Source organism: Aquarana catesbeiana, linkage group LG02, assembly GCF_042186555.1.
Source record: "Aquarana catesbeiana isolate 2022-GZ linkage group LG02, ASM4218655v1, whole genome shotgun sequence".
In the NCBI taxonomy this organism is placed as follows: Eukaryota; Metazoa; Chordata; class Amphibia; order Anura; family Ranidae; genus Aquarana; species Aquarana catesbeiana.
The window spans coordinates 242,056,318-242,083,317 of NC_133325.1; the positions used below are offsets into that span (position 1 = coordinate 242,056,318).

General features: G+C 41.2%; 1 protein-coding gene across 18 annotated transcripts in view; it reads right to left on the reverse strand.

Moving 5' to 3' along the window:
- MYCBP2 (MYC binding protein 2) overlaps window positions 1-27,000 on the reverse strand; it is a 370,986-nt gene that overhangs the window by 72,779 nt on the left and 271,207 nt on the right. For 11 of the 18 annotated variants that reach the window (XM_073614281.1, XM_073614278.1, XM_073614285.1 and 8 more), the window contains 5 exons: window positions 26,446-26,568; window positions 21,279-21,440; window positions 19,725-19,820; window positions 3,129-4,778; window positions 1,705-1,874 (listed from right to left, as the gene is read on the reverse strand). In XM_073614281.1, the coding sequence (XP_073470382.1) occupies window positions 1,705-1,874; window positions 3,129-4,778; window positions 19,725-19,820; window positions 21,279-21,440; window positions 26,446-26,568 (2,201 nt within the window). The remainder of the gene's footprint in view (window positions 1-1,704; window positions 1,875-3,128; window positions 4,779-19,724; window positions 19,821-21,278; window positions 21,441-26,445; window positions 26,569-27,000) is intronic. The other 7 variants (XM_073614283.1, XM_073614292.1, XM_073614286.1 and 4 more) reach the window with 3 other exon arrangements.

Below are 27,000 nucleotides of genomic sequence, written 5' to 3' on the forward strand. Positions count from 1 at the left end.
CAACAGGAGGCCAAGGCCCTTTATAAAGCCGCAGAACTATGGCGTACGTCATGACTATAAAAAGGTACAGAAAGGTGTGAAAAACTTTCCTTCCAACCATAATCCCTAAACTAATCGGTGCAATTTCCAACCTTAACCCCTTCCCGCCGAGCGTACACAGATGTGCGTACTCGGCTTTGCGGGGTTATACTGGGATGATGCCCGCAGCTGCAGGCATCATCTCAGTACTGTTTTGTAGAGCGGGCGATCGCCTTTCCTGGTATAACAACCGATGTGGCTAAAAGCCGCTCGGCTGTTATACCAGAGGAGCTGGAGGGGACGTCCCTCCCTCCCGCCGCTCTTACCGGGCCTCCCGTTCCATCGGGAAGCCCAATCACCAATCGGCCGCCTCCGGCGGCTGGGAGCGGGCTGGAACGAAGCCATAGGCGGCTTCATTCCAGCCTCCTAATCGTAAACACGGAAGCGACGTCATGACGTCACTTCCCGTTTACTCGGCTGCCAATGGCGCCAGTTTTAAAAAAGTACACAGTATTCAGAATTGCCAAAAACGGCGATCTGAATACTTTGAAGTGCAAAGGAGGGATCGGGGGTCTTTTAGACCCCCGATCCCTCCATAAGGAGTACCTGTCACCACCTATTACTGTCACAAGGGTTGTTTACATTCCTTGTGACAGCAATAAAAGTCAAAATGTTTTTCTTTTTTAAAACACAATTTATAAATATAAAAATAAATAAGAAAAAAATATAATTTTTTTTAAAGCGCCCCCGCGAGCTCGCGCAGCAAGAAAAAGCGCATACGGAAGTCGCGCCTGCATATGTAACCGGTGTTAAAATCACACGTGTGGTATTGCCGCGATCGTCAGAGCGAGAGCAATAATTCTAGCACTAGACCTCCTCTGTAACTCTAACCTGGTAACCGTAAAAAAAATGTAAAGCGCTGCCTATGGAAATTCTTAGGTACCGTAGTTTGTCGCCATTCCACGAGTGCGTGCAATTATAAAGCCTGACATGTTTGGTATCTATTTACTCTGTGTAACATCATCTTTCACATTATACAAAAAAATTGGGGTAACTTTACTGTTTGTTTTTTTTTTTAATTCATGAAAGTGTCCCTTTTCCCAAAAATTTGCGCTTAAAACACTGCTGCACAAATACCGTGTGATATAAAATATTGCAACAATCTCCATTTTATTCTCTAGATTCTCTGCTAAATATATATATATATATATATATATATATATATATATATATATATATATATATATATATATATATATATATATATATATATATATATATATATATATATATATATATATATATATATATATAACGTTTGGGGGCTCTAAGTAATTTTCTAGCAAGAAATACTGATTTTAACTTGTAAATACAAAATTTCAAAAATAGGCTTAGTCATGAAAGGGATAATCCCTAAATTACCGATGCAATGAACTCAACCAAAGGGACTTGGGAAAGTGACAGACCTTCCAGCACTGGCAGGACAGAGAATTTGAGGATAGAGGGAGTAAGTTATTTCTAACCTGTCTATAACCTTTCATAATCAATATTTAAATAGATTTTTTTTCCAAAGTTAAAATTACATTTACAGTATAAGGTCACTTGTAAGATACAAGACAAAGCTTCTCTAGTAAAACTCTTGGAAAAAAAATACATGGCCAGCCAGCATTGAATAAAGGCTATTACCTTTTCCCTTACCGCTGCTTGTTTTTCCCGAAGATATTTCTCTCTGCAGCGGTCACAGACTAAGTACCAAGTGCTTCCACCTACTCCTCCATCACCACAGTTCCCAGCCCATCCGCCACAGAAGTGTCCTATGCTGTTATAGCCTTGACCACCAGCATATCTTCCACAGCCTTTAAAGAAACAGGTTGATAAACATTTGTTGGTTTTCATATTTGTAAGAATTTAGGAGAAGAGGCATGGTCACAAAATGAAAACTAAAATTACACAAGCTACATGGTTGGGGTTAAGAAACAGCTGCATTGTTAACTTGCACTTCAGATAAATCAATATAATTATTTAGAGTAGACCTGAACTGAAAGCAAAACTTTTTTTCTCCCCATTTTGGATAGGGTAAGGGGCGCTTATGACCCGTCAAGTTTTTTGTTTTTCCCCCCATCTATGTCCCATGGGGGAGATTTTCCTTCACTTCCTATCCCACAGCTAAAACAGGAAGAGGAAATCCCTCTGAAGTGAAGGAATCCTAGGGTCTCACCAGAACTAGTGTCCCTACTGGAAGAATGCCCTATTACTGTTCGGGTGTCAACCCATAATGTGTTTTTTGTTTACTTGCAGGCATGCTCAATTACATACCAAGAAAAAGGCACCAAGGATTGGCCATATTATTCAAACCGCAGTAACCCACAGCAACCAGATTTGGTTTACTGAGAGAATGTCTGCTGACTGGCTGCAGGGTTAAATATATACTCTGGTTGATTTACTAACGTAATAGAGATTGTTCACTTAGCAAAGTGAACATCCACTTTTTTTTTTTTTTTTTTTTTTAATGTTGCTGCACAATTAGTTATTCAAAGTGGACACAACTTTATCTTACTTTCCCAGTACAGTAAACATTCACTTTACTAAGTAAGCAGTCTCTGTTCCCTTAGACCGGCCATAAATGGAGCAAATTTCTTTACCTGCAACCACGGGTTTGCAGCCATTGTGTTCTCCTTGTGCGGGAAGCCATCCCCGCCAGGACAACACAGTGATTAGTGCTAGCAGTTATAACAGCTGTTAGATAATCGCATGTAGAATCCAGCGAGCTGGTTGTACCCAAGTTGATTGATCAACTTGGGTACATTCAGCTTGCCCATACATGGTTCGCATCTCGGCTGGCTCCTGCTAAATCAGCCGAGAGTCTACGACCGGCTTTAGTAAATTGACCCCATTCAATACACATTTTGCTTTACAAAACATTTATCTACATACCAAAGGGAGGAAAAAAAAATAATAAATAGGTTTCATACTGAACTGCATAACCACTGCTTCTAATTTGAAGTTGTTCATTACCAGCAAATTTAAATTGTGACATTACAAATAAGTGTACAACAGATCCCTGTGAGGTCAATCACTGTGATCTTAAATGTAAAAATTGTTACATATACCTGGGTGAGCTTGCCGCATGTGATATGTCACTGGATAAGGATGCGATTCTCCACATAGTTCACAAATTGTGTCTTTCTCTGGTCCTCCTACTGCTAGCTGAGCCATTTCACCAAAGAGATTACCACGTGGCCGTGACTCTGCCTTTTCCTTTTTCTTTTTCTCCTTCTTTGCTTTTTTGTTGTCCTTTTCACCTTCTTTTTTCTTTAGCACAGCACAAGAACCAGGACTGGGGAAAATCATATTCTGGGAAGCTGCCTTTATAGTGGCCAGTGAAATATCTTCCCAAAAGGCCACAAGGTGTTGAAGTGTTAAAGGAAGAAGGGCTCTGGATTTGGTAGGGTGGTGATTTGACACCTCAAATGGGGAACTCTCATGCTTGCTATCCTCACACTTCTCATGAAGTGTCCGTTCAGTAAGCATTGACAAAACCTTGTTCTTATTAATACTGACCATTTTTGATATGTCTGGCCCATGTGGTGATATATGAAACATGTTGAGAGCAGATGATATTTCTATCGAGTGTCTGTTCTTTAACTTGACTTCTTTTTCTTCTGTAGGCTGCTGACTGTTAAGACTGCTTCTAATGGGTGCATGCTCTTTGGACAGGTCTGGATTAAATTTTAAAAATGAAGAACATGCCATAGCATCATGAACAATACCTTCATGCCAAAGAAAAGCTGCAAATACAGCTCTTGCACATTCAGCTACAGATGGGGACATGGCTTCCTTTGCTGGTTCTGTAGATCTTGAACCATCTTTAAACAGAAAGTTTGTTTTTTCCTTTTTGGGCCGAACATGCCTGCCAGCACTCTTACGGCTGACTTTGGGAGATGACCGTGTGTCTTGCTCTTCCTTTACTGGTGCTTTTCCAATGCTAAAATGAACTTTGCATGCAGCATCATCAACACTTATTACCTCAGTATTGTCCTCACATGTGCTGTCAGTAATGCTGTTGGTCTTTAATGTACTTGAAGAACAGACTTCAACTACCTCACTGTGTAGATTTTCTTGGACAACATGTGGAGATGGAGCTCTATTTTCACTACCACCAGCAGGTTTACCATCCCTCACAGTCATTTTCGGTTTGGGTGAAGTGGACCGCCCTCTTAACGGTTCAGTGAATGGTACCTTCTTTTTGCGTAGTGTATCAGGATCCAGAGTATAGGAATCTGACTTGGATCTTTCCCGCGGTGGTTCAAGCTTGGCCTTTGCAGGACCAGCAGGTTTTTGAGGTAGGTTTTTCTCCTGTGGAGAAGCAGAGCGGGAAGCACCTGCACTGGACACATTAGTCTTTCCTGTAGGCACAGTTTTTGGTTTTGGTGATGTGGAGCGTGAACCAGGGCCAGGTGATTCAGATCTCAGACCACATGATTTTCCATCAGACTTCAGAATTTGTAGAGTGTTGTGGTTTGGTGATAAAGATCGGCTGTGGGAATCTGATCGGAGTTTTGCAGCATCTGACTTAAGGAGAAGAGACTCACTAGCTGTGAGCCCCTCATTATTTTGTGGTTTCTTCTGATCAGCATTAGAACGGCTTGCTCTTCCATCAGGCTTGGATGACTTGCTTTCAGCTTTCTGCTTTGAAGGCAAGTCTGATTTGCTTGTTGTAGGAGTTGGCTTAGCAGGAACAGGAAAATGCACCCTTTCATCTGTATAACACAAAATGCATCATAAGGCTTCATTCTAAAACTGCATCTAAACAAGTCTCTTCCAATTCTGTAACACAGACTTAAGTTATTAGAAAATACCAAAAGTGAATATATTGCAGCTTACCAGTCCTTCGATGTGGTGGCTTTTTGGTTTTTCAGCCCCCCCCCCCCCCTTTACTTTCAGATAGTGATCCTTCAAATATCATATTTCCTGTCCCTTCACATCAACAATATTTTCTATACTAGGTCTATGGAGAGAGCCATGGCTGTCACACAGATCATACTTCAAACCTGAATGTCCATCTCCATTACATGTTAATGGATTAGTAGATACAGTAGGATATTCATGTTTTATTTTCAGCTCACTGAAAGTGACATGTACACTGCATTTTGGCAAGGTCAACAGTTAATTTCTATACTTGATGAAAATTGTACTAGTTTAACTCCTAAGGACTGGTAAAACTCAACATATTACATTTTTGTTTGAGTTTGGATATGCTTTAAGGCTTCAAATGTCTAAATAAAAGTTCATCTCTGTGGGGGGAAAAAATAAACAAACACTTAAGTTGCTCTCCTCATGCCTAGTTGCTTCAATGCCTTAAATGGTTATCAGTCCTAAAAATTGTGAATTCTGCAAGGTGCATGCTTTTTAGTGCAGTGACCGGAAGCATGCATAAAAGAAGGGCACCAATGCGACAAGGTGTTCTGGTGAAAAATAAAATAAGGCATCCTAGCATCCCTTTAGATGTGTGTTCAATGCTGATCATGGTCTTTCAACTTTGAGTTAGCCCAAAAAGTATGCAGAGTTAAAGGGATCCAATTAGGGTGCCTTTGCATGCAGAAAGCTTGGCGACTAAACATGCCACCAGACAACTCAACTTTTAGGCCATATGGCAAAACTATTAAGGAACAGAACAGCAAACTATAAAGTTGTGGCCTTGGTCAATTTGTGTAGCTGTATTAAACTGAAGAGTTTAAAAGTCTGCACTTAAAATTTTCCAGCGCCAAAGAGATCTAATAATCTGGACATAAAAACCACACACCGAGCTGACAAAAAAAATAAAAATAAAATAATTTTACGATCAATTAGCAGGTTAACCGGTTCCCAAGTGGCTCACGTCTTTTTACAGCGGCAGAATGGCATCCTTGTGCGAAACCCCGTACAGGTATGGGGTTCCTTTTAAGAGCCACCGGAGGCACACGCGCCCGCTGTGCAGCGGGGGATCCAATGCGCGTGGCCGGCGATTGCCGCTGGCCACATGTGATCGCGTGCACAAATCCCGGTACTGTCAGGGGAGAGGAGAGATGTAGTTTGTTCCTACTAAATAGGAACAACGATAATGTCTCCTCCCCTAGTCAGTCCTATCCCCATACGGTTAGAACACACTGAGGGAACACATTTAACCCCTTGATTGCCCCCTAGTGTTAACCCCTTCCCTGCCAGTGACATTTATACAGTAATCAGTGCATATTTATTGCACTGATTGCTGTATAAATGTCAATGGTCTCAAAAATGTGTCAAGTGTCCGATCTGTCAGTCGCAGTACTGATAAAAATCGCTGATCACTGCCATTACTAGTAAAAAAAAAAAAAAAAAATTATAAAAATGCCATAAATCTTTCCCATAGTTTGTAGATGCTATAACTTTTGTGCAAACCAATCAATATACACTTATTGTGATTTATATCGGCCTAAACTGATGAAGAAATTTGTTTAAAAAAATTAAGGATATTATAGCAAAAAGTAAAAAATAGTTTTAGTAAGGCAGCCATGCACACACTTTACAACCTTAATATTCGAAAGTTGTCCTTGCTGACCTCCAAAAAACACCAATTGCCTGGCTGTTATGCTGAACCTCTGTCATAACCTACCCAGAACAAGCATACAAAATCACTACAGTAAAGAGTAACTCCATTCTTGTTGGGGGAAGAAAAAGTAAAAAAAATAATCTCCATCTCAACAATTGTGACAAGGCATACTGTGTTAATGTTAACAAAATGGTCACATAAGTGCCAGTGCACTGCCAGAAACCTCATTTCCTGCTTGTGTGATTGGTTTACGAATTTTCCCAGAAGTCTGCCCTAAGATACAAGCCAGATTTCAGGCATCCTCTGCAGCAAAAATGTCAGTTTTGGTTAGATGCTACGAAAGGGTTAATCATATCAAAAGAATGCACACCCTGCCACTCTCCTCATACTGCATTCTCATTCAGAATCAGTATCCAACAGTTTTTTTTTTCTTCAGGGCAGAAACAGGTAAGAATCTGCAACAAAGTTTGTTAAAATCCCTGCAATGTACTTTGATTACCCAGAGAGGATTGTTTTTTTTCTCAACAAAAGTAGTTACTGTTTATATACATATCTGCATACTTTTGCAGGGTCAATTACTTTAAGATGAAGCTGTGCCTAAAAAAGGCAGATTGCACAGGGTTCGACCAGCAGTGCTTGTGTTCTACCTGCAATTTAGCTTTTCCCCATTACTGACTTGCTAGAGGCAGGCCTTTTGCGTCCTCATGTCAAAGCCTCTGGCAACAGTAGTCTTAACTAGCACAGTATTGACATCTCAAAATCAAGACATGCAGTGCTTTAAGGACTAACTTCAGCTATAGGTTACATAAAACAGTTTGGACTTAGGTGGTCCAAACTATTACCTTCACTCACAGATGCACCTGCTGTGAGTGTTGAATAAACTGTACACAGCATGAATTGCATACAGTATACAATGCTGAGTTCCAGACCCCAACCCACTCCCCTATGAACTTAAAAAAAAAAAAAATGTAGTTTCAAAGTGTAAACTTATCTACCTAGAGATCCTGCCAGCAACAGAACATCTTGTTGCAAGCTTATTAACTGCCTCATAATTAGTAGTATTGTCAGCCTGCTGTGTGTGCTCCTTTAGTTAAAACTGCCTATCGGGTCCATCAGATATGCAATACAATGACCAACCGAATGGAAAAAAACATGGCAGGCTGACAACGCTGCTGTGAGGCAACAGCTTTATAGTGTCAGTCAGCAACAGGAGTGCTGTTATTGACAAGATCTCCTGGTAAAGTTTACAACAGACTTGCAGAAAAAAATAAAATAAAGTGAGGCATTCTGTCAGGCTGAAAAATAGATTTAGAGTACACTAAATAGATATGATGGCTGCCACTGCTGACCTCTGTTTCTGAAAATGCCAAACGGTCATGCAGATGCTTTTGCGTCAATCCTCTTTTAGGTCACTGACCCGGAACAAAAACTCTGACTTTTCCCTTGCTGCATACGTGTTCCAAATTTACTCAAACCATGGAAACAGACAAAGCTGATAACTGGTATTTTCAGAAGGGCATATTTATGCCCTTTCTAGGCATTTTAGAATGTGATGTTTTTAAACAGTTATGAATAAAGTGATTCATTTTTGTTTTTAAAAACAAACCTGGTATACCTATCTGCCCTGTGCAATGGTTTTGCACAGAGTAGCTCTAAACCCTCCTCTTCTCAGGTCAGTGCTTCCTTTTCTCGATGTGCCACCATAGGAAGCCGCTTCCAATGGTGGCACACCTGTTAACTCAATCCATTGACACAGACAGTGCGGCTCAGCCCCGTCCCCCCACTCTCTCATCATAGGATTTGATTAACAGCAAATCGCTCCCACTGCTTTCAATCTGACACAGAGAAAGAGAGCAAGAGCTGCTGCTCCCAGGCACAGCACTGGGTTGAGCATGGTAATACATGCATTAGGTAAAAAAAAAAGCTTTTACCTTTACAACCACTTTAAATCAGTTATCAACAAACTGGAAACTGTCCATAAACCCTCCCTAGTCTGCATAGCATTTTATATCATGAGCAGCACGTACAGGTGTGGGAAACACAAAGCTACATCTGTGGAGAGGTATCCAAATCTGGGAAGAAGATACAAGAACAGCATTTCTTAGCTAGGAAGGCTACATACACTAGCAAGGAGGAATGACTAACCTACTGGGAGGTTAGTTTATAAACATTTCTCTTTCATTTACATGCAAATCTGTTTATTTTGACATGAATGATAAGCTAGGCAACCTTTAACATGGGACTTACAAAGTCCCTTTATACACTGGGAACACACACAATTTAAAAACAGAACTATTTAATACGGGACGCTGTGTAAAATCTACAAAACCCCACAATTTGCAAATCTCAAAAACCCATATTTTATTCACAATAGAAAATTAACATCAAATGTTTAGGCCAAGAAAATGCACAATTTTAAGAAAAATATAAAGCAATTTTGAAATTGATGGCAGCAACAAGTCCTAAAACAGACAAGCTGTCAACGTACATGGTACTAACAAGGAAGAGCTGGAAGAACATTTTGCAACAGGTTAGTAACATGACTGGGTATAAAAAGGGCATCTTAGAGAGTCAGTGTTTCAGAAGTAAAGATGGGCAGAAGTTCACCAATCTGAAAAGCTGCGTCTAAAAATTGATTTACAATTTCAGAATGTTTATCAACCTAAATTTGCAAAGGCTGTAAATATGTCATCTAATGCTTTGATGAAGGCTTCATAGCGGAAACGAGTCGGCATTTACTCTGTACCTATGTAGCAAATAAAGTACTTTAATTCAAGAGAACACTGTGTCACCAGCCTTTCTGACTAGGATTACCCATATATGAGAGTTGAATGCCCTGGTTAGAGCACTGCACTCCAATTTATGTACTTCTATACTAAGCAGTAGAACTACGTTAACCTCCTAGCTTTTCTATATCATCTACAGTACATATCAAAAGATTGAGAATCTATAGAAATCTCTGTGCGCAAGGGACAAGGCTGAAACGCAATATTGGATGCTTATCTTTGGACCCTCAGATGGCATTGCATTAAAACAGGCATGTTTCTGAGATGAATAAATGATCAAGGGGTTAATATGGCGCACAGTGGATGTAGCCGAGTACATATAACTAAAAATGGTGGGGGGAAGGGGGTGGGTTGGGGGTTCCTGAGAGGGGGAACTTGGCGGTGGTAGTTAATGTTTCACAATAAGTTCAGGTATTAGTCCATGCAAGGATAAAATGATGCTGAATAAATGGAAGGCAACCAGTCTATAAAAGCTAGAAGAAGCTCTAGAACAGGGATCTCAAACTGGCGGCCCTCCAGCTGTTGCAGAACTACAAGTCCCATCATGACTCTGCCTGAGGGAGTCATGCTTGTAACTGTCAGCCTTGCAATGCCTCATGGGACTTGTAGTTTCGCAACAGCTGGAGGGTCGCCAGTTTGAGACCCTTGTTCTAGAACAATAAAAAAGAAAGAAGGACGGCGCCCTCCAAGTGCAGCATGTATGTTAAAAATATTTATTACAATAGATAAAAACACTCACATTTGAGTTGCTAAAAACCAGCATGTAAAGTAGTTTCATCCGCGTGCTCTCGGGGAATGTGGGTGTCACGGGCCAGTGGGGGGGTTCCTGGGATGCGAGTCCTGTGACCTGGGTCCTGGTAGCTGTTCCGGTGGTGCCGAAGGTCCTCAGAGCCTCCGGGCGACGAGGATGTCGGTCATGGATCCTCCATGGAGCGCCGTGCTGACCTGCGTCTTCACTTCCGGGAGCGGGGTGAGGCGTGTGGTGCTTCGCGTTCGGAGCATGCGTGCTCCTTCATCAGGCTATGCTGGTGGACCGTTTAGATTGGGCCTGGGATCTTTCCAGTCATTCTTGTAGCTCTGGCCTTAGAATATGGCAGGTTGTCCAAATTCAAATGTTAGCAGTCGCTCTGTAGCCTTTACCAGATCAGATAGTTTTGTTTTATCAGGGCCCAGTCTTTAATTATTCTTCTCAGTAACTTGCTTAATATATGACTGTATGAACTTAGGTTCTATGAGCCAGGTGCATTTCAGATTCCGTAGTCCTTTTCATGCCAACAGCTTGAGAATCTTCTTTCCACAAAGTTTATCCAACAAACAAATTATTTAACCGATGATGCGTTTCATCACATGCTTTTTAGATGGGCAGTGCTCTTTACCCCAGTTAGGGTCGGGCTATATTTGGTCCTTAGGCTGTATGTTCTTTTTCAACAGCCTCTTGCTATTAATTTGCCAATTCATACCATTATACTAGGTGTTACACAAATTGCTCCCACTGTTAGACCTCCACTCTAACCATCACTGTTACCTTTTTTGGTAGCTGTTGAAGACACAAGTTGACATTACTGTCCTGAGAAGTAACCGGTCTTGGGACATTTTTTTTTTTTATACCAGAAAGTTGAGTTTTTAGCACGGTCCTTTCAGTAGCACCTAAGATGATATGGTTATGAGACAAGTACTTCAATTTGTTGGGGATATTGTGTTGCCTTCAGCAGTTGTTCACTGCAAAGTGATTTCTTCTTTGATTGTGGCAAGGACAACCAAAGTTTACATTTAGGCCCCTTTCACAAAAGCCTGCTTCATCGGTTGTCGTGTTTTTTCAAAGAAAGAACAGTTTACATCAGTTATTTACATCCACCAGCTGTTGTCCTTAACCAATTGAGTCCCAGAGCCATTTTCTTTTTCGTTTTTCTGTTTACATGATTACAAAATAATTTTGAGCCTGAAGATTACTTAAAACCCCTAAACATTGAATATTTTCCAAAAGTAGACACCCTAAAGAATAAATTTGTGGTAGTTCCAATTTTCTATGTCACATATTAGTGCAACGGTTTATGAATTGCAAAATTTCAGTAACAACTATGTTAAAGGTTATTTTAGGGCACACGAATGCAATAACCCAATTTTTTTTGTAATACATAAAAGATGAAGTTGCACTGAGTAAATAGATACCCAACATTTCAAGCATTCAAATTGTGTGCCCTCGTGAACAGCAAAAAAAAAATCAATACCCTATATTTTCCGTAGGCAATGCTTTAAAAAGCCCCTATAAGTCATCAGGTTAGGAGTTAGCCAGGAGCTCTGGTGCTAAAATTATTTGTCTGTTGATATAACATGTGTAGGGCAACTTCCATTTTTGTATATTGGCACCCAACACATGGGTTTTTGTATGTATACGTGTTTTTGCTGCGGTGGGGGGCACAAACTTTTAAAAATGCGTCTTGGTAAAGGTTATTAAAACATTTTTTTTAACATGACTTTATTGCCATCACATGTTTACAGTGAGGGGGCAGTGTGTACATAATATAGGCTGTGTCACTTGCCGGCTTTGAATGCAATTGCAGGGTCCTGTGTGTTTTCTTTAGTGCTGGAGAGTAACTGTCAGGCCCCCCCAGGGTGTGGTCAGTCTGTGACATCACAAGGTGATTCCGACACTTTCTCTACTTCAGCGGCGGGACTGTTCCTTCTCCGGCGCTAAGGAAAACAAAGGAGCCAGAGACTGCATTCAGAGCCAGCAAGTGACAGCCTTTATGTACACACTGCCCCTCACTGTAAACACTGCCGCTCAGTGCCAGGGCTCCCACTAGGCAGTCGCCTAGGGCGCACTGCCGGCTAGGGTGCAGCCGCAGCCCCAAGGTGTGTTGAAATAAATGGCAACAGAGCAGCTGAATTGCGATGGCGTGCCCTGTCTCTGGCATCTTCCTGTCCCCCTCTTTCAGTCAGAGGAACCCCCTCTGGCTGAGGGGGTGGGTTCGGGGGAGTCCTGTTCCATCCGGATTAGGAATGAAGATGAACTCTGTAGGGTGGAGTTGTAGGACATCGCTGAGGAGGTGGGGTTGGATGGTCCGGAGGGAGGAAGAAGGCGGAGTGTATGGTTGGTAATGGAGGAGAGCGGGAGAGCGAAGACAGTGTCCAGTGATGTGAGGAACCGGAATGGGGGCCCCGTACTCACTGCTCACCATCTGCCTGACGGTAAGTCACCTCTCCACACAGCCTGACTGCCTTGTGTGAGAGGACCTACTGTCAGGGGGACACCGACCTCCCTACACAGCTGTCTGCATACCGACCGACTGTACCCGGGGGGGGGGGGGGTGTATTTTATGCTCCCCCAGCTGTATACTGTACACCCCCAATTGTATATTATACATTGGGGGCTTACGAAAAATCTCCACCGCCACCTCCACCGTATACATGGGCAGGGAAAAGGGGGTGGATTTGGGGCGGAGCCAAGGGGGAGGCAAAATGAGGTTTCACCTAGGGTGTTGAAAAGCCTTGTACCAGCTCTGTATTTAATCTGATTCCTATAGAGGATATGCTTTTACAGGAATGCCAAGCATTGAGTTGGATATAGCTTAGACTTGCCAGTACCTGTTAATATTAAACTATTTTGCCTTAAAATAAAAAGGTTATACTTGTTATGTGCAATGATATCGCAAAGAGTGATACCTCACAATCCCTCGCAAGCACAGTCCTTCTCCCAGCTTTGCATGCTTCCTTGGCAAGCCAGGTGCTAAAGGAGAACCCATGCGCGTGCCCTCCAGAGCCAGGCTGCGTGCATCCATAAGCACACAGCACTGGTAAGCCATGTCCAGGCTGTTCTCTCACTTCCTACTTTCACAGGAGACATGGAGAAGAGGTACTGCAGCCGAGACAGCGCTGGAGCAGTGAAAGGAGTCAGGTGTTTTTTTGGGGGGGTATGCATTAACCACTTGCTACCCAGGCCAATTCTGACATTTCTCTCCTACATGTAAAAATCTATTTTTTGCTACAAAATTACGCAGAACCCCCAAACATTATATATGTTTTTCAGCAAAGACCCTAGAGAATAGAAGGGCGGCTGTTGCAACTTTATCTCGCACGGTATTTGCGCAGCAATTTTTCAAATGCTTTTTTTGAGGAAAAAAAGTTTCATGCATTAAAAACAAAATAGTAAAGTTAGCTCAATTATTTTGTATAATGTGAAAGCTGTTACGCCGAGTAAATTGATACCCAACATGTCATGCTTCAAAATTGCACACGCTCGTGGAATGGCACCAAACTTCGGTACTTGAAAATCACCATAGGTGACGCTATAATTTTTTTTACAGGTTACATGTTTTGAGTTACAGAAGAGGTCTAGTGCTAGAGTTATTGCTCTAACGTTCGCGGCGATACCTCACACGTGGACAAAATTTCATATGCGTTCGCTTCTGCGAGTGAGAACGCGGGGACAGGGGCGACGGGGGGACATCCCCTCCCACCACCTGTAAGAACGATCAAGTGCCTGAACAGCCGCTATGATCGTTCTTATGGTGCAGGGACTCGCCGGCTCTAAAAGGTGATATCTGAATGATGCCTGTAGCTGCAGGCACTGCACATATACTGTGACCTCACCCACAGGTCCAGCGGACTCGATGTCCGCTGGCCACCCGCGATCATGGGCAAGAGGCAGAACAGGGATCTGCCCATGTAAACAAAGCAGATTGCTGTGCTGACAGGAGAGTACAGCGAGATAGTCTGCTGTTCCTAGTGATCTCTGTACTCCGAGTCAGTCCACTCCCCCCCCCCCCAGTTAGAAACACTTCCCTAGGACACACTTAACCTCTTGCTCGCCCCCCTAGTGTTAACCCCTTCCCTGCCAGTGTCATTTATACAGTGATCAGTGGATATTTTTAGCTCTGATCACGAATGTCACTGGTGCCAAGAAAGTGTCAAAAGTGTCCGCTGTAATGTCACAGTCCCTGCCGAAAAAAAAAAAACAAAAAAAAAACAAAACCACACACACACGATCACCGCCATTACTAGAAAAAAAAAAAAAAAAAAAAATAGAGAAGCCCCTATTTTGTACACATTATAACTTTTGCGCAAACCAATCAATATAAGCTTATTGCGATTTTTACCAAAAATATGTAGAATACATATTGGCCTGAACTAATGAAGCAATTCATTTTTTTATTGGATATGTATTATAGCAAAAAATCGTTTTTTTTCTCAATTTTTGTTTATAGCACAAACAATAAACTGCAAGAGGTGATCAAATACCAAAAGAAAGCTTTATTTGTGGGAAAAAAAGGACAGATTTTGTTTGGGTAAAGCACTGGACGACCACGCAATTGTCAGTTAAAGTAACGCAGTGCCGTATAGGAAAAAATGGCCTGGTCATTAAGGGGGTAAAATTCTTCTGGAGCTAAAGTGGTTAAGAGCAATGTCATATTTCTGAACTTTAGTGAAAGCACAATCCAGTCTAAATATAACAAACAATAACATTTGGGGGGGGGGGGGGTTGCGGAACACTGGAAAGATAAACGATATGGGAGACCTTGTAGAAGCTCAACGACTGCAGCAAATACAACAGATAATTAAGGACATGATGGGACAGGACATTATGGGACATTGCATCTCTAAAATTAACTAGGGTCATTGTGTAGGATTTGGAAAGTCCTTGCTTGCAATGTTTTCTAAAAGGAAAGGATTTGACCACCCCTTGTGACCAAGTCTGCAATGTGTCGGAAAACGGTCTTTTTGTGAAGCAGCAGGTTGGAACAGATAGTAGAAAGAGCAGAGAGGAGACAGCAATAGAGACAGTGTTCCTCTCAAGATTAGGTGAAGAATAGGTGGTATCTTTTCTGAGTTGGAGGAATTGGCAGCAGATGTCCCCTTTCTCATCTCCAGGGGTGGAGGCAAACCCTCAATGTGTAGAAAATTCCTGAGCAGGTCTGGGCTTAAGAGGTGCAGTGTGTGCCGCAAAAAGGAGGACCTGCCGTAGTGAAAGGCACCTTGAGTGGGCGAACAGATCACAAACGTAAAGTAGGGTAGGAATTTAATAGGGAGGTGCGATTTTGGATAGTAGGGTAAAAAAAAAAAAAAACCCTTCCCTTAGCCACTCCAACTTATTCTTCAAGAGATTTTTTAAAGGAGGAACTCACCTTCGAAGTGCATTTGAAGAAGGTACCTTTTTCCTGTGCTGGGTCAGCCAATTAAGCTCTAAGCCAGTGATGGCGAACCTTGGCACCCCAGATGTTTTGGAACTACATTTCCCATGATGCTTATGCACTCTGCGGTGTAGTTGAGCATCATGGAAAATGTAGTTCCAAAACATCTGGGGTGCCAAGGTTCGCCATCACTGCTCTAAGCCATGATATTCTGCAGATATATACAGAAAATAAGGACATTCTAAAGATTCAACAAATCACACTCTCCATGGCATCTACACAGAAATGCAGGCAGGGCCAAAGCAAAAGTTGTAATCTTGCAGAAAGAATAGGTATATTAGGGGAAGTTCACAATGGAGTCTTCATCCAGGTTGCCATAGTCTGGGCATCTAAAAAAGTGGCAATAGGGCTACCCCGGCAAAAGAACTACGAAAGAGTTTCCAAACGCCAATCAACTGAGTCCTTAAAAGGAGGAAATGCCTTCAGTAGAAACCATAAGAAACCACCATAAATTTAGTGCAAGAAAGGCCAGGTCCACAGTGGGAACAATCCTTTATTCAAACGTCACATCAAAAGGGTACAAGGCATCAAAATTGTCAGAGGTGTGAATAACCTCAGAGTTGGGCCAATAATAGGGCCCAATCAGCCTGATCAATCAGAGAAAGGTTTTCAAGTAATAGCCTTCTTTTAGGTAGGGGATGTGTAGCAGTAGGTTTGTCTAGCCAGAAACTAGCATGCACCACCTTAATGAGTTCACAGTAGCCGGCATGTGGCAAGAACCTAAGAATTAACTTAATTCAATCTTGGTGATGAAAAAACAAAAAACTTCAGTAGCCTTTGCTAAAATGCTAGCGTTCCCCTTGCCTTCTGCCGATGGAAGCCTGCTAGGCAGTTCAGGTTTTAACGCATGAAAATAGTCAGGAGCGGAGAGGAACAAGAGACTTTGGGGCTGTTAGCATTCTGAAAGTGGTGATAGCCTTTGGAATAGACCTGACAGTGGCAGATAATTCTTCTTTTGTCAGACAGGCTGCATGTTGCACATCTGAGGTAACCCAAACCAGGGGGCTAGGGATGTGTCAGTGTAAGAACTTCCTCTAGGACAGGGGTCTCCAAACTTTCCAAGCAGACGGACAGTTTACTGTCCTTCAGGCTTTAGGGGGGCCGGACTGACCAGTGGGAGTAGAAAATGTACTGGGGTATCAGTGTCCCATCATCAGTTTTAATGGGATACAGTAAATAGTACCCCATCTTTGTTGTCAGTTGGTGGAATAGTGCCCCAAGAGCCAGATAAAGGCAAGCAAAGGGCCACATCTGGCCCCCAGGCCACAGTTTGGAGACAACAGCTTTAGGAGAAGGGAACAGTTATCATCCTTAGAGTTATTTGGAGTATCCTCAGGGCTTGAGGTGGAAATCATGATTTTTGTCCAATGTGTTACCACACCCAAGCAGCAGCAATTTGCCATTGCTGATCTTCCCCTGGGGGGTCCTCATGAAACGGATGTGGCCTGAAGAGGTTCAGGTACGATACAAAGGAATTGCATTAATTCATGCACTATCCAAGCTCCTGTAGGTGTGTCTTCAAAGTATCAGGCAAAAAGTGAGACAGCACATGATCAGCTGGCATTGCGGGTGGAAAATGGCAGCTTGAATTGCAGTTAAAAGTCTGATAAGCACTAGGTCACTAGCCAGAGAGGAACTTCTGGTAGCAAGGTAAAATGCCTGCCTAATTTTATTAGATAAATGTTATAACCTTACCTATAAGACAGAATAAGACAAAGCGAGAGAAAAAAACAAAAAAAAACAACTTTTGATTATCCCATAACCTGTGCGTTTGTGCACTTAGCACTGTGGTGTCTCTTGCAGAATAAAAGGATACAATATATACTACCAGGAACCATTGCATACATGTACAGGGAATACCCGTCTTACCTTGTCCACACTGATTACCCATTCAGGGTCCAGACTTCACTTGTCACAGTGGGTACATCCTGAAGGGATATTTAGGGTCTGGGTGCCAGAGGAATGGACCACGGCCCTGGACCTGTATAGCACCCCATGGCCAAGTAAACGTGTTGCACCATATGCCAAGGAGAGTACCAGATGCAGGATCCAGTGCCTAAAGCAAATATTACAAGCGAAACCCATTTGTGCAAGGTTTGGCTAAGGTATACACAAAGGGTAACTGATCTAGAAACTGCTAGAAATAATCAGTGACATGTTGATAGACATGTCAGTTTAAGGCAAAATTCTGGTGAAAAAAATAAATAAAAAGGGGTCCATCACAAAATTAAAAAAATATATATTGAAAAAAACTGGAGCCTTGCGTAGTGGGTAGGGTTATCTGAATATATGGAGCCTGGTCCCAGTGAAGCTTTTGCTAGCGTCCAATTACATGAAGGTAATGGCAAATAGCCCATGGTCTTTGAGTTAATTATCAGTTCCCGTGTCCCCTACTGAACGATTATATAAAAATTTTGGCTAGATAAAAAGCTTTTTTTTTTTAAAGTGTTAAAGTGGAAGCTGTGATACAGGAGGTTTTAGTGAGGAAGGTAAAAAAATAAAAATAAAATAGGTTACCCTTTTATTCAGGTTAAGTACTGTATATCCTAAACCAAAACTTTTTTCTTTGTTTTAATTTTTGAATAGAGAAGGGAATGATTAAAACATCTATTACTAGCTGTCTTTTGTCCAGTTTGGAAAGATATCCTCTCACTGTGTGACTCTTAAAAAGGTAAACAAGGGGAACTTTCTCTAGTAAGGGGAAATGTCCATTGGAAGATATTCCTTTACTTCCCGTTTTCGGTGAAAAAAAAAAAAAAAAAAAATTCCCATCATTTTGTGCTCCAGTGAGAAACTGACAGCAATTGAAAACACATGCTCAGCTCTCCTTTGGATCTACCAATGGTTTGTTCCGTATCAATATGGTGCTTGGTTTGCAAAATTTAAGACAGTTTAAATTAAATTTATTATGACTTAGGTCAAAATAGTGCCTTGTAGGAACCATTCAGGCTGCATTCGCACTACAGCGTTTTGAACTGAATTTGACAGCGCTGATGTGTGAATGACAAAACGTGGAACTCTCATCTGAGATGCTAATTTGAATGACACCTCAAATTGCGGTGCGGGTCTGCCGCGATTGTCGCACGATAAAATGTGCTGCAATTGCAGCAACCCACATCGCGAGCGCATGTCGCCCCAAAGTAGCTCCTGAGCTATTTTTGGGCGACATGTGTCCCGCGATGCGGGTTGCCGTGATTGCAGTGAGTTTTATCGTGCGACATTTCAAGCAAACCTGCACCGCGATTTGAGGTGCCATTCAAATGAATGGCATCTCAAATGTGAGTTCCACGATTTGTTCTTTACACATCAGCACTGTCAAATCGCGGGCATATCCGCAGCAGATCTGCCCGCGATTCAAAACACTGAAGTGTGAATGTAGCCTCAATATCAGTTTTACAAGCATTCTCACATTTGTACCAAGTTGAGCACACAGTCAAACACATACGTAACTACCAGTCTGGGTTCACAAATGTACAGGGCCAGTTTCAGTGAGATTTTTTTTCAAAGCAGTCCGGTGTGGTTTTGCTCACTGGTTTAGGTGTGAATATTTAAAGTGTATGACACTTGAAATTGCACCTGAACCAGACTAAAAATCGTACAGGACTCTTTAAAATGCACTGTGGCTGGCCAACAAATGTGAACATCAGAGAAACTGGGTTTGGTTTACGTTATGTGAATCGGATGCCGTCCAAAATGCATCCAATTCGCATATACGTGAACTGGGGTGAACACAGAACTTTCAAAGAAAAATTAAGGTTAGTACCATCTACACACTTCTGCTTCTTTTGTTTGCGTTTTCTGAATTTGTTAATATCTTTCCTGCTGGCACGCTCGTCCCACAAAGTGGAGGTTAAATAGCGGGCTTCATATTACCAACCCAACCACAGTCAAAATCTGACAGCCATGGTGATTTTAATAAATTATTCTTCACAAGACGTACAGCCTTGCCTGGAGTAGTGAAACATAAAATGGCATAAAGATTTATATAATGTTACATTTAAAGTCTAAAGTAGATGTGTTGGCAAAGGTCAGGTTCACGCACAAATTTGAGATATTGCACAAATGTAGCTCACCTTCAGTTAACATGAAAGCAAGGGCTGAGCAATAGCTCTGTTTAATGTACATTGAGCAAAGCACTATGGGATGAAAAGCATGCATACCCACCCTTTTGTCTGTTAGAAAGCTGAGAAAAAGCAGATGTAGGACGAGCTTTAATTTTGCTAACAGGCTCACAAGAAGCATCACAGCATGGTGTGGGGTCTATAGTGGAAGACAGTTGTACAGAAGCAGCAAAGAGTTTAGCAAACACAAAGCACTTTACAAAGCAGGCATCAACAGCATACAGCGACATTATGCTACAAGTACTGTTTAATTGTAGTCATTGCTTGATTATGAAAATCCATTTCCTTCTGTGTCAGACTCATTTTGTGGATTTAAGAATCAACTGTAGTGTAATAAAAATAAAAAAATATCATCCTTGCAATGAGGTCTTATTAAATGTAGGGGTAGAGGAATAAGCTGTAATACCTTACTCAGGCAGACTTCCACTACACTGTAGTAGTGCCTAAAGCCTCCTCCTTTTGTCACTCCAGCCAGCAGTTGCACTCTGCTGTCATCACGTTCAATGTACTATGTTAGGAAGCTAGGACCATCATTCACGGGGTTGAACTTAAGCTTATGCCCATGCAAGGAGTGCGTTTGCCCACATGAGGACACGCAGGTGTACAAAGATCTGCTGAAAATATTCATTGACCACGGGAAACCAGAACAAAAAATGCTAACTGTTTAAAAAAAAAAAAAAAAAAAACAGCTAAATCTGACAGTTAATGAATGGAGCCTTCATTCATTACTTGAAATGAAAAGGTTAGTATCAGTTGATAGATATGAATGGAAGATCGGAATGTAAAAAGGTGATACATTATGGAACACTTAAGAGATGGTGAATATGCATTTACGCGCATGCACATGGATTAGTCAACATATGAATGCCTTATAGCCTTCAAAATCTCAAACTAGTAAACAAAATTAAAATTGCCTTCATACGATTTCTAAAATTGTTCATAGAAGATCTGCAGTCATGCAGAAGGTAGCCTTCTCAATGACCATTAACTGTGGAACCTTATTCCATTATGTGTGATATGAAACACTTCCTCAAATACACATTCAGGCAGCTGTAAACCAAGGATGAATCATAAATCCGAAAAAATGTTCTTTTTAATGTTAAAAAGTCCCATTTATTACACATTTCACTCAGTATCAAATACTGGATTTGATAAAACGATTGCAATACTGTAGCTGAAAAACAGACTGCAGCAAGCCAAAAGTAAACACGTTAAAGGTGTACCAAAAGTCTAAGACTGAAAATTCTTCCTCTATTCGAAATACAGGATATGACCAATTAACTTTTTTAACCAGAAAGTCTGCAATTCCCTAGCTAAAAACAACAAAAACTGGAATGAACTATATCAGCTAATCAAAAGGAAATATAACAATAAATTGATCCAGTTCAAAAAAAGTTAATACATCATTAGAATTTAAATAATAGATCCAATTCACAGATGTCTATTGCTAAAAACGAAAACCCCATAAAAACAACCAAAAATTATTTAGTTTGTTTTAAGAAAACAACTAGGCATGCATAAAAGTGGAGGTCTCTGAAGGAATTTAAGAAATTGCTTCAGACAGAATGGATGGAGCAAGTGAGAGGGACAGACTTACTCTGAAGTGGAGGCTGAGGCTGCTGGAAGGAGGGGGACTGTCCGAACACAAATGGACTGTGGACTAGGGAAGAGGGAGGATTTGCAGCTTGGTCAAAGATGGAAGGAGCTGGCAAACTAGGCCGTGACTGAATGGAATTCAGTATGGCACTCAGTTGATCACCTGCAATGGGCAAAACAATCAAAACTAAAACCCATCAATAAATGATTTATGAGGAAGTCACGACATGCTACTTAAATATACCATAAAAAATTCATTGCTTCTGCACTAGCTCTGACCAGAAGAGTTCCCAAAAATGGTAGGCATATAGTTTAAACATAGTCACATGATAAACCGTTTTCCCATATGACCAAATATCATAAGGAACTTGTACAAATGGTAACAAAACATTAATACAAACCTTATACCTTGTATAATATAGACCAGCCAAAAAGTAAATTAATGCACTTCACGATGTTATCAATAGAAAGAAAATGTTTTAGTACCATTTATTTTAATATATCACTTCACACACGTTTGAATTTAATTTTTCATCAATAAAGATGAAACACTTGAGGGTCAGATCACGAAGACAGGAATTATAAAGCGGAAGTCCGCCCACCCCTGCAAAGATTAAAAGCAGGCAGTTACAAATACTGCAGCTGCTGACTTTTAATAGAACACTTACCTGTCCTGGAGTTCAGCGAAGTCGGCACCGCAGCCAATGTTTCAATCAGCTGTCGGGTGCTGCCACCGCCATTGCCAGTAAGGGAACCCGGCAGTGCAGCATTACGGCTTCACACTGGGTCCATACTGTGCATGCACGAGGCACCGCTGCACTCTCCTAGGGAGCTTTGCCGCTGATGTAATTAGCAGCGGCCCAGACTCTCGGAAATGGGGACAGACATCAGCCTGCCTCCCCTCAAAAGTTTACCTAGTTAAACTAGTACCTAGTTTCGACAGGTACCCAGCTCCCACTTCCACTCATGGCGCTGAGCGGAAGTTCTCCTCTCCTCCCTGCAATCTTCTGGGAGCTGTAAGCGGTCACAGCTGTGCCAATGGCCCACACACTTGCGCTGCGGAGAGAAGAGAGAAGCGAGGCTTTGGGTGGCCGCATCGCTGGACCGTGGGACAGGTGAGTGTCTATTTATTAAAAGTCAGCAGCTACACTTTTTGTAGCTGCTGGCTTTTAACAAACACAGAACAGGGTGGAACTCTGCTTTAAACATCAAAAGCCATTATTACTAGTATTTTATCACACACCTCAAAAGGCTTCAACTGCTTTCCTCAACAGACATCTCACTGAATTCTTTAAGCACATTTACCTTTTAAAGCTAAACTCTGGGCACAAAAACTTTCAGAATTTGTGTGTACCAAATGCCTTTGCAGACCCAGATTTTACCTTGTGAAAGCAGTGGTGACATCACCTCTGCTCTGCACAAAGCATGTGCAGAGTAGGATGGGAACAGGTACAACCACAACAGACTGCCTGAGGAAAACTACAGGGGGTGGATACAAGACCAGCCACCCTGCACAAGGAGAGACAGCAGCAGAGACCATACAGAGTCAGTATTACAAGAAACTGACACAAAGGCACAGTGCAGGAGGTATTTCATGCCGGATTACTGAACAGAGCTGGAAAAAAAAAAAAAAAAATACACAAAAGGTCACAAACTCAAACAAGAATAACATATGGCTTTATATTCAGTCCAATTTTCAGCTTCAGACTACTAACTGAACTGTATGTCCTAATGGTATTGAAATGCTGACAACTGTAACTACAACTTAACTTCGGAAAACATCAAGCTGCGACTATACTGCTTGCATAGGTTATAATTTTAGTGCAGAAGTGCTGCAACTTTTGGTTTAATATATGGTTATATAAGCTGAACTGGCACAATCAGTTTCCAGCACTGCAAACCTAGAAAAGCTATGACGCATTTAGAAAACATGGCACATGTATGGGATTTAACTTAATTCTAACTACTTTACTTTAAAATTACCAACAGCATATTTCGCTCTGCTACCAACGGGATTGTTTTACCAAAACTGGAGTGCAAAATCTGGTGCAGTGCAGCTCAGCACAGAATCCAATCAGCTTACAGGTTTTTACCCCCATTCACATCGGCACAATTTGACATGTCAAATCACAGCCTATTGCCAGCAACAGCACTGTCCCAATCGGTGCGAAGGCTGCACTGATTTCCACAAGTAGTTTCTGCACTGCTTTAGGCAACTTTGGGGGTGATTTCAATAGAAATCTGTGCATGTACCTGCAGAGATGCCTTTCAAACCCCCTCCGAACTCACACCGAAATGCGGGTTTGAAGTTGCGCAAATTCAGCTGAAGTTGCGCAAATTCAGCTGAAGTCACACAATTTCAAACCCGCATTCAGTGTGAACAAGGGCTTTATGTCAAACTTAATTGAACGAGCTGAAATTAGAAGGGGATTGGCTACCAAGCACAGCTGCACCAGATTTTGCACTTTTCAGTTTTAGTAAATCAACAGTAAGTCCTAAAATTATAGATTTAGCTGTGCTTTAATTCTACTTGTTCATATGTAAAACATAAATGGCGCACAATAGGGCAAAAAAAAAAAAAAAAAAAATTGCTTCTGATATATTAAATTGAGGCACACTGTCCTGTGATCCTACCTGTAAGAGTGACAGTTCATAAACTGGAGTGATATTGGTAACAAAACACACAAGAGAAAAAAAAAAAAAAAAAAAAACACATCACGCTGTATAAGTTATGAACTAGAGAGATTACATAAAATCAAGACGTACATTTAGATTTTACAAAGTAAAATACAAATAGAGATGTAATACCCAGGTTTGTTTGAAACAAGAGCAGCACGTTTTACATGGCTATTTTAATTAACAGTTATGCTTTTTGACATCATACTCAAGATGGCAGTGCCCAAGAGCAGCCTCAGGGCTTTTGAATGTCTACACACAAGGGAGACCCTTTTTTAGGTAAAAAACGTGCATAAAATACAATGGATGCACATAAATTTTCATGGGAAGATTGTTAGAAATAGATGGTCTGGCAAAAAGGTCTCTTTAAAGCCCAAACCTAGCCATTTTTTTAAATGGTTTTTACTGCCATCTGAGATTCCCCCTCACTTCCTGCCCTAGTTAGCGGGTCACAAAATAATGCAGGCTTTGTCAATGGGCTTTTCCTGCCTCATATCTGTAGCTCCCACTACTCTTGTTCTGGGTTCAGGAAGTTAGGGAAAAGTGCTTTAATACAAATGAGCCTTAAAGTGGTAGTAAACTCAATGCAACTATTCCACCAAAAGCATAATACTAAAATTACATGCAATTTCAAACACAAATGGATAATCCAAAGTGTCTGGAAATTGTTCTTAAAATCTCTGCAGTTCAGAATTATTGTAGCCGTTATCCCTGAAGCCATCACCATCTTTGTGGAATCCTCAGACTCTCTTCCCCACCTAATCTTCTGTACTTCTGGTCCATCAGAATATGCAGTACATTCATGCATACGCAGTGAAGTTAAACTAAGGAGCCAATACTTGTTTTTGACAGGTACCTGTCCCAACTTCCAGATCACGCTGCTACAAATGGCGGAGTCATCACCCGGGAGCCGATTGAAACATTGGCTGGGGTACCAACATCACTCGATTCCAGGACAGGGAGGTGTCCCATTATTAAAAAAGTCAGCAGCTACAGTATGTAGCTGCTGACATTTAATTTTTTGCTGGGGGTGGGCGACTCCTTTTTAAAGACGAGGTGTAGGCTTTTCAATGTTTAATTTAGGACTTGTGTACATAGACATTTGTTTGAAAAACAGTTTCCGACGACCTTGGTTGAGGTTTTCTTTTGATTTTGCAAAAAAAAGAAGTGATACCCTGTTCGGACACGTACTGTGCTGTTTGTCTGTAGAAAGTACAATTTGAAATGATGTACGTACATGTGAACAGCCATATTTGCCCATTGCCTATATAGGCTCTGCTTCTGCATTTTCGCACTACAAATGAATTTGGTTTACGTCTCAACCGAACTATGATAGTCTATAAATTGTGGATTTTTTATAAACAATGCACTTGGCATTGATGACTATATTAACAGCTGTCAAGCAAAAGCCTGAATGAGGCTGAAAAAATGAGGTCCCTTTAGCAGCTAATCTACAAATCGTTATTAGTATACCAAAATATAATAGTATTTATCAAAACATAAAAAAAACACTTTACAAAAAAAAAAAAAAATGTACAAAAAAAATGTACTTACAGGAAATACAGACACAAACCAGGGCATAGGTAAAGAATTTACCTTTGTATAGTGCTCTATAGAGTTGCTATATCATAAGGGCTCATTCACACTCGGCAAAAAGCCACTTTTAATGATTTTTTTCTGCCTGTAAAATCACCACTGACAGTACTGCCCAATGACTTCCGGGAAATGATGACTCACATTTCCCAGGAGCAGAGGAGAGGGAGGAAGTGGTGTGGAGCGCCGCGGACCCAGAAGTGGCAGATTAGGAGCCACCGCATAGCAACAGGGCACTTCTGGCGAGTAAAAAAAATTTTCACTCCAAATGTTTTTTTAATACTGATAAAGGACTGAAAATGTAAAAATATTTTTTTTAGGGTGGAACTCTTTTTTTTTTTTTGCCTTTTTAAAGCAAACTCATTACCAGCGCGTTCAGGAAAGGAACTTTTAGACAGAAAAAAAAATGGTTGATACGTCTAACTGCATGCAAATGCACTTAAATGCTAGAACATTTAGAACTAGAGCGTTCAATAATTCCAATGGCCAGAATAAAATATGCTAGCCAATAGAATACATTAACGCTCAAACGATTAACTTGACTGAATGGGTCTGCATGTACAAAAAGTGACTTTAGGTGTGTAAGCAGCTCTTCTCTTGCCAGGAGAAAATGCGCTTAAGGGAGCTGGAGAAATGCTCAGTGTGCATGGGGCCTAATGATGGTTCCATGAGCATTACATGAAGACAGATTCCTCTTAATTGCAGAAGGACCGACTCAGCCATTCATGGCAATATAGCCAACAGTTAAAATGGTGTTTAACTGCTGTTTATCAAAATGTTGAAGACTATAGAAAAAAAGACGACACTTAAAAGAAAACCTAAATATTGAATTAATATCAACGAACAACCAAAGAGATGGGGGAAAAAAAAAACCAAAAAAAAAAAAACATACAATATACCTTTATTATTTCCAAGGCCGTAGTCAAATCCTGGAATGATGTTTCCACTTGCACTGCGCCGGAAAATCTGAATGGAAAACGGGCTTGGGGGTGGTGTCTGCGAACCCTGTTCTACAATTTGCTCTGTGTATTAGAATACAAAAAATAAATTTCAGTATTTCTCAATTTCACAACCTATATTAATGAGGCACAGCTCCACAGGAGCACATACAGGACAAGATTTGGGGACACAAAAAAATCCTCCAAAAGCATGACCATCACCATACTACACTACTGTTTCCAAACACTGGTATTTAGTACTGTGCTCCCATCTATAGTTTGAAGACAGAAATTCCTTATGGAAACTGATGTGGGGTGTAAATGAGAAGGGCTACAACCTTGCAAAATATGAAGGTTACACCTAAAGGTGAAAGGAGAACTCAGCCTTGGGACAACATAAATCTTCACTATGAAAGAAAGACCTAACATATCTAGAACCCCTTTTTTCATGTTATCTCTTAATTCCTATGACGTTTAGTGTATACCTACAGACTATTGTCAATGTTCCTACACTGG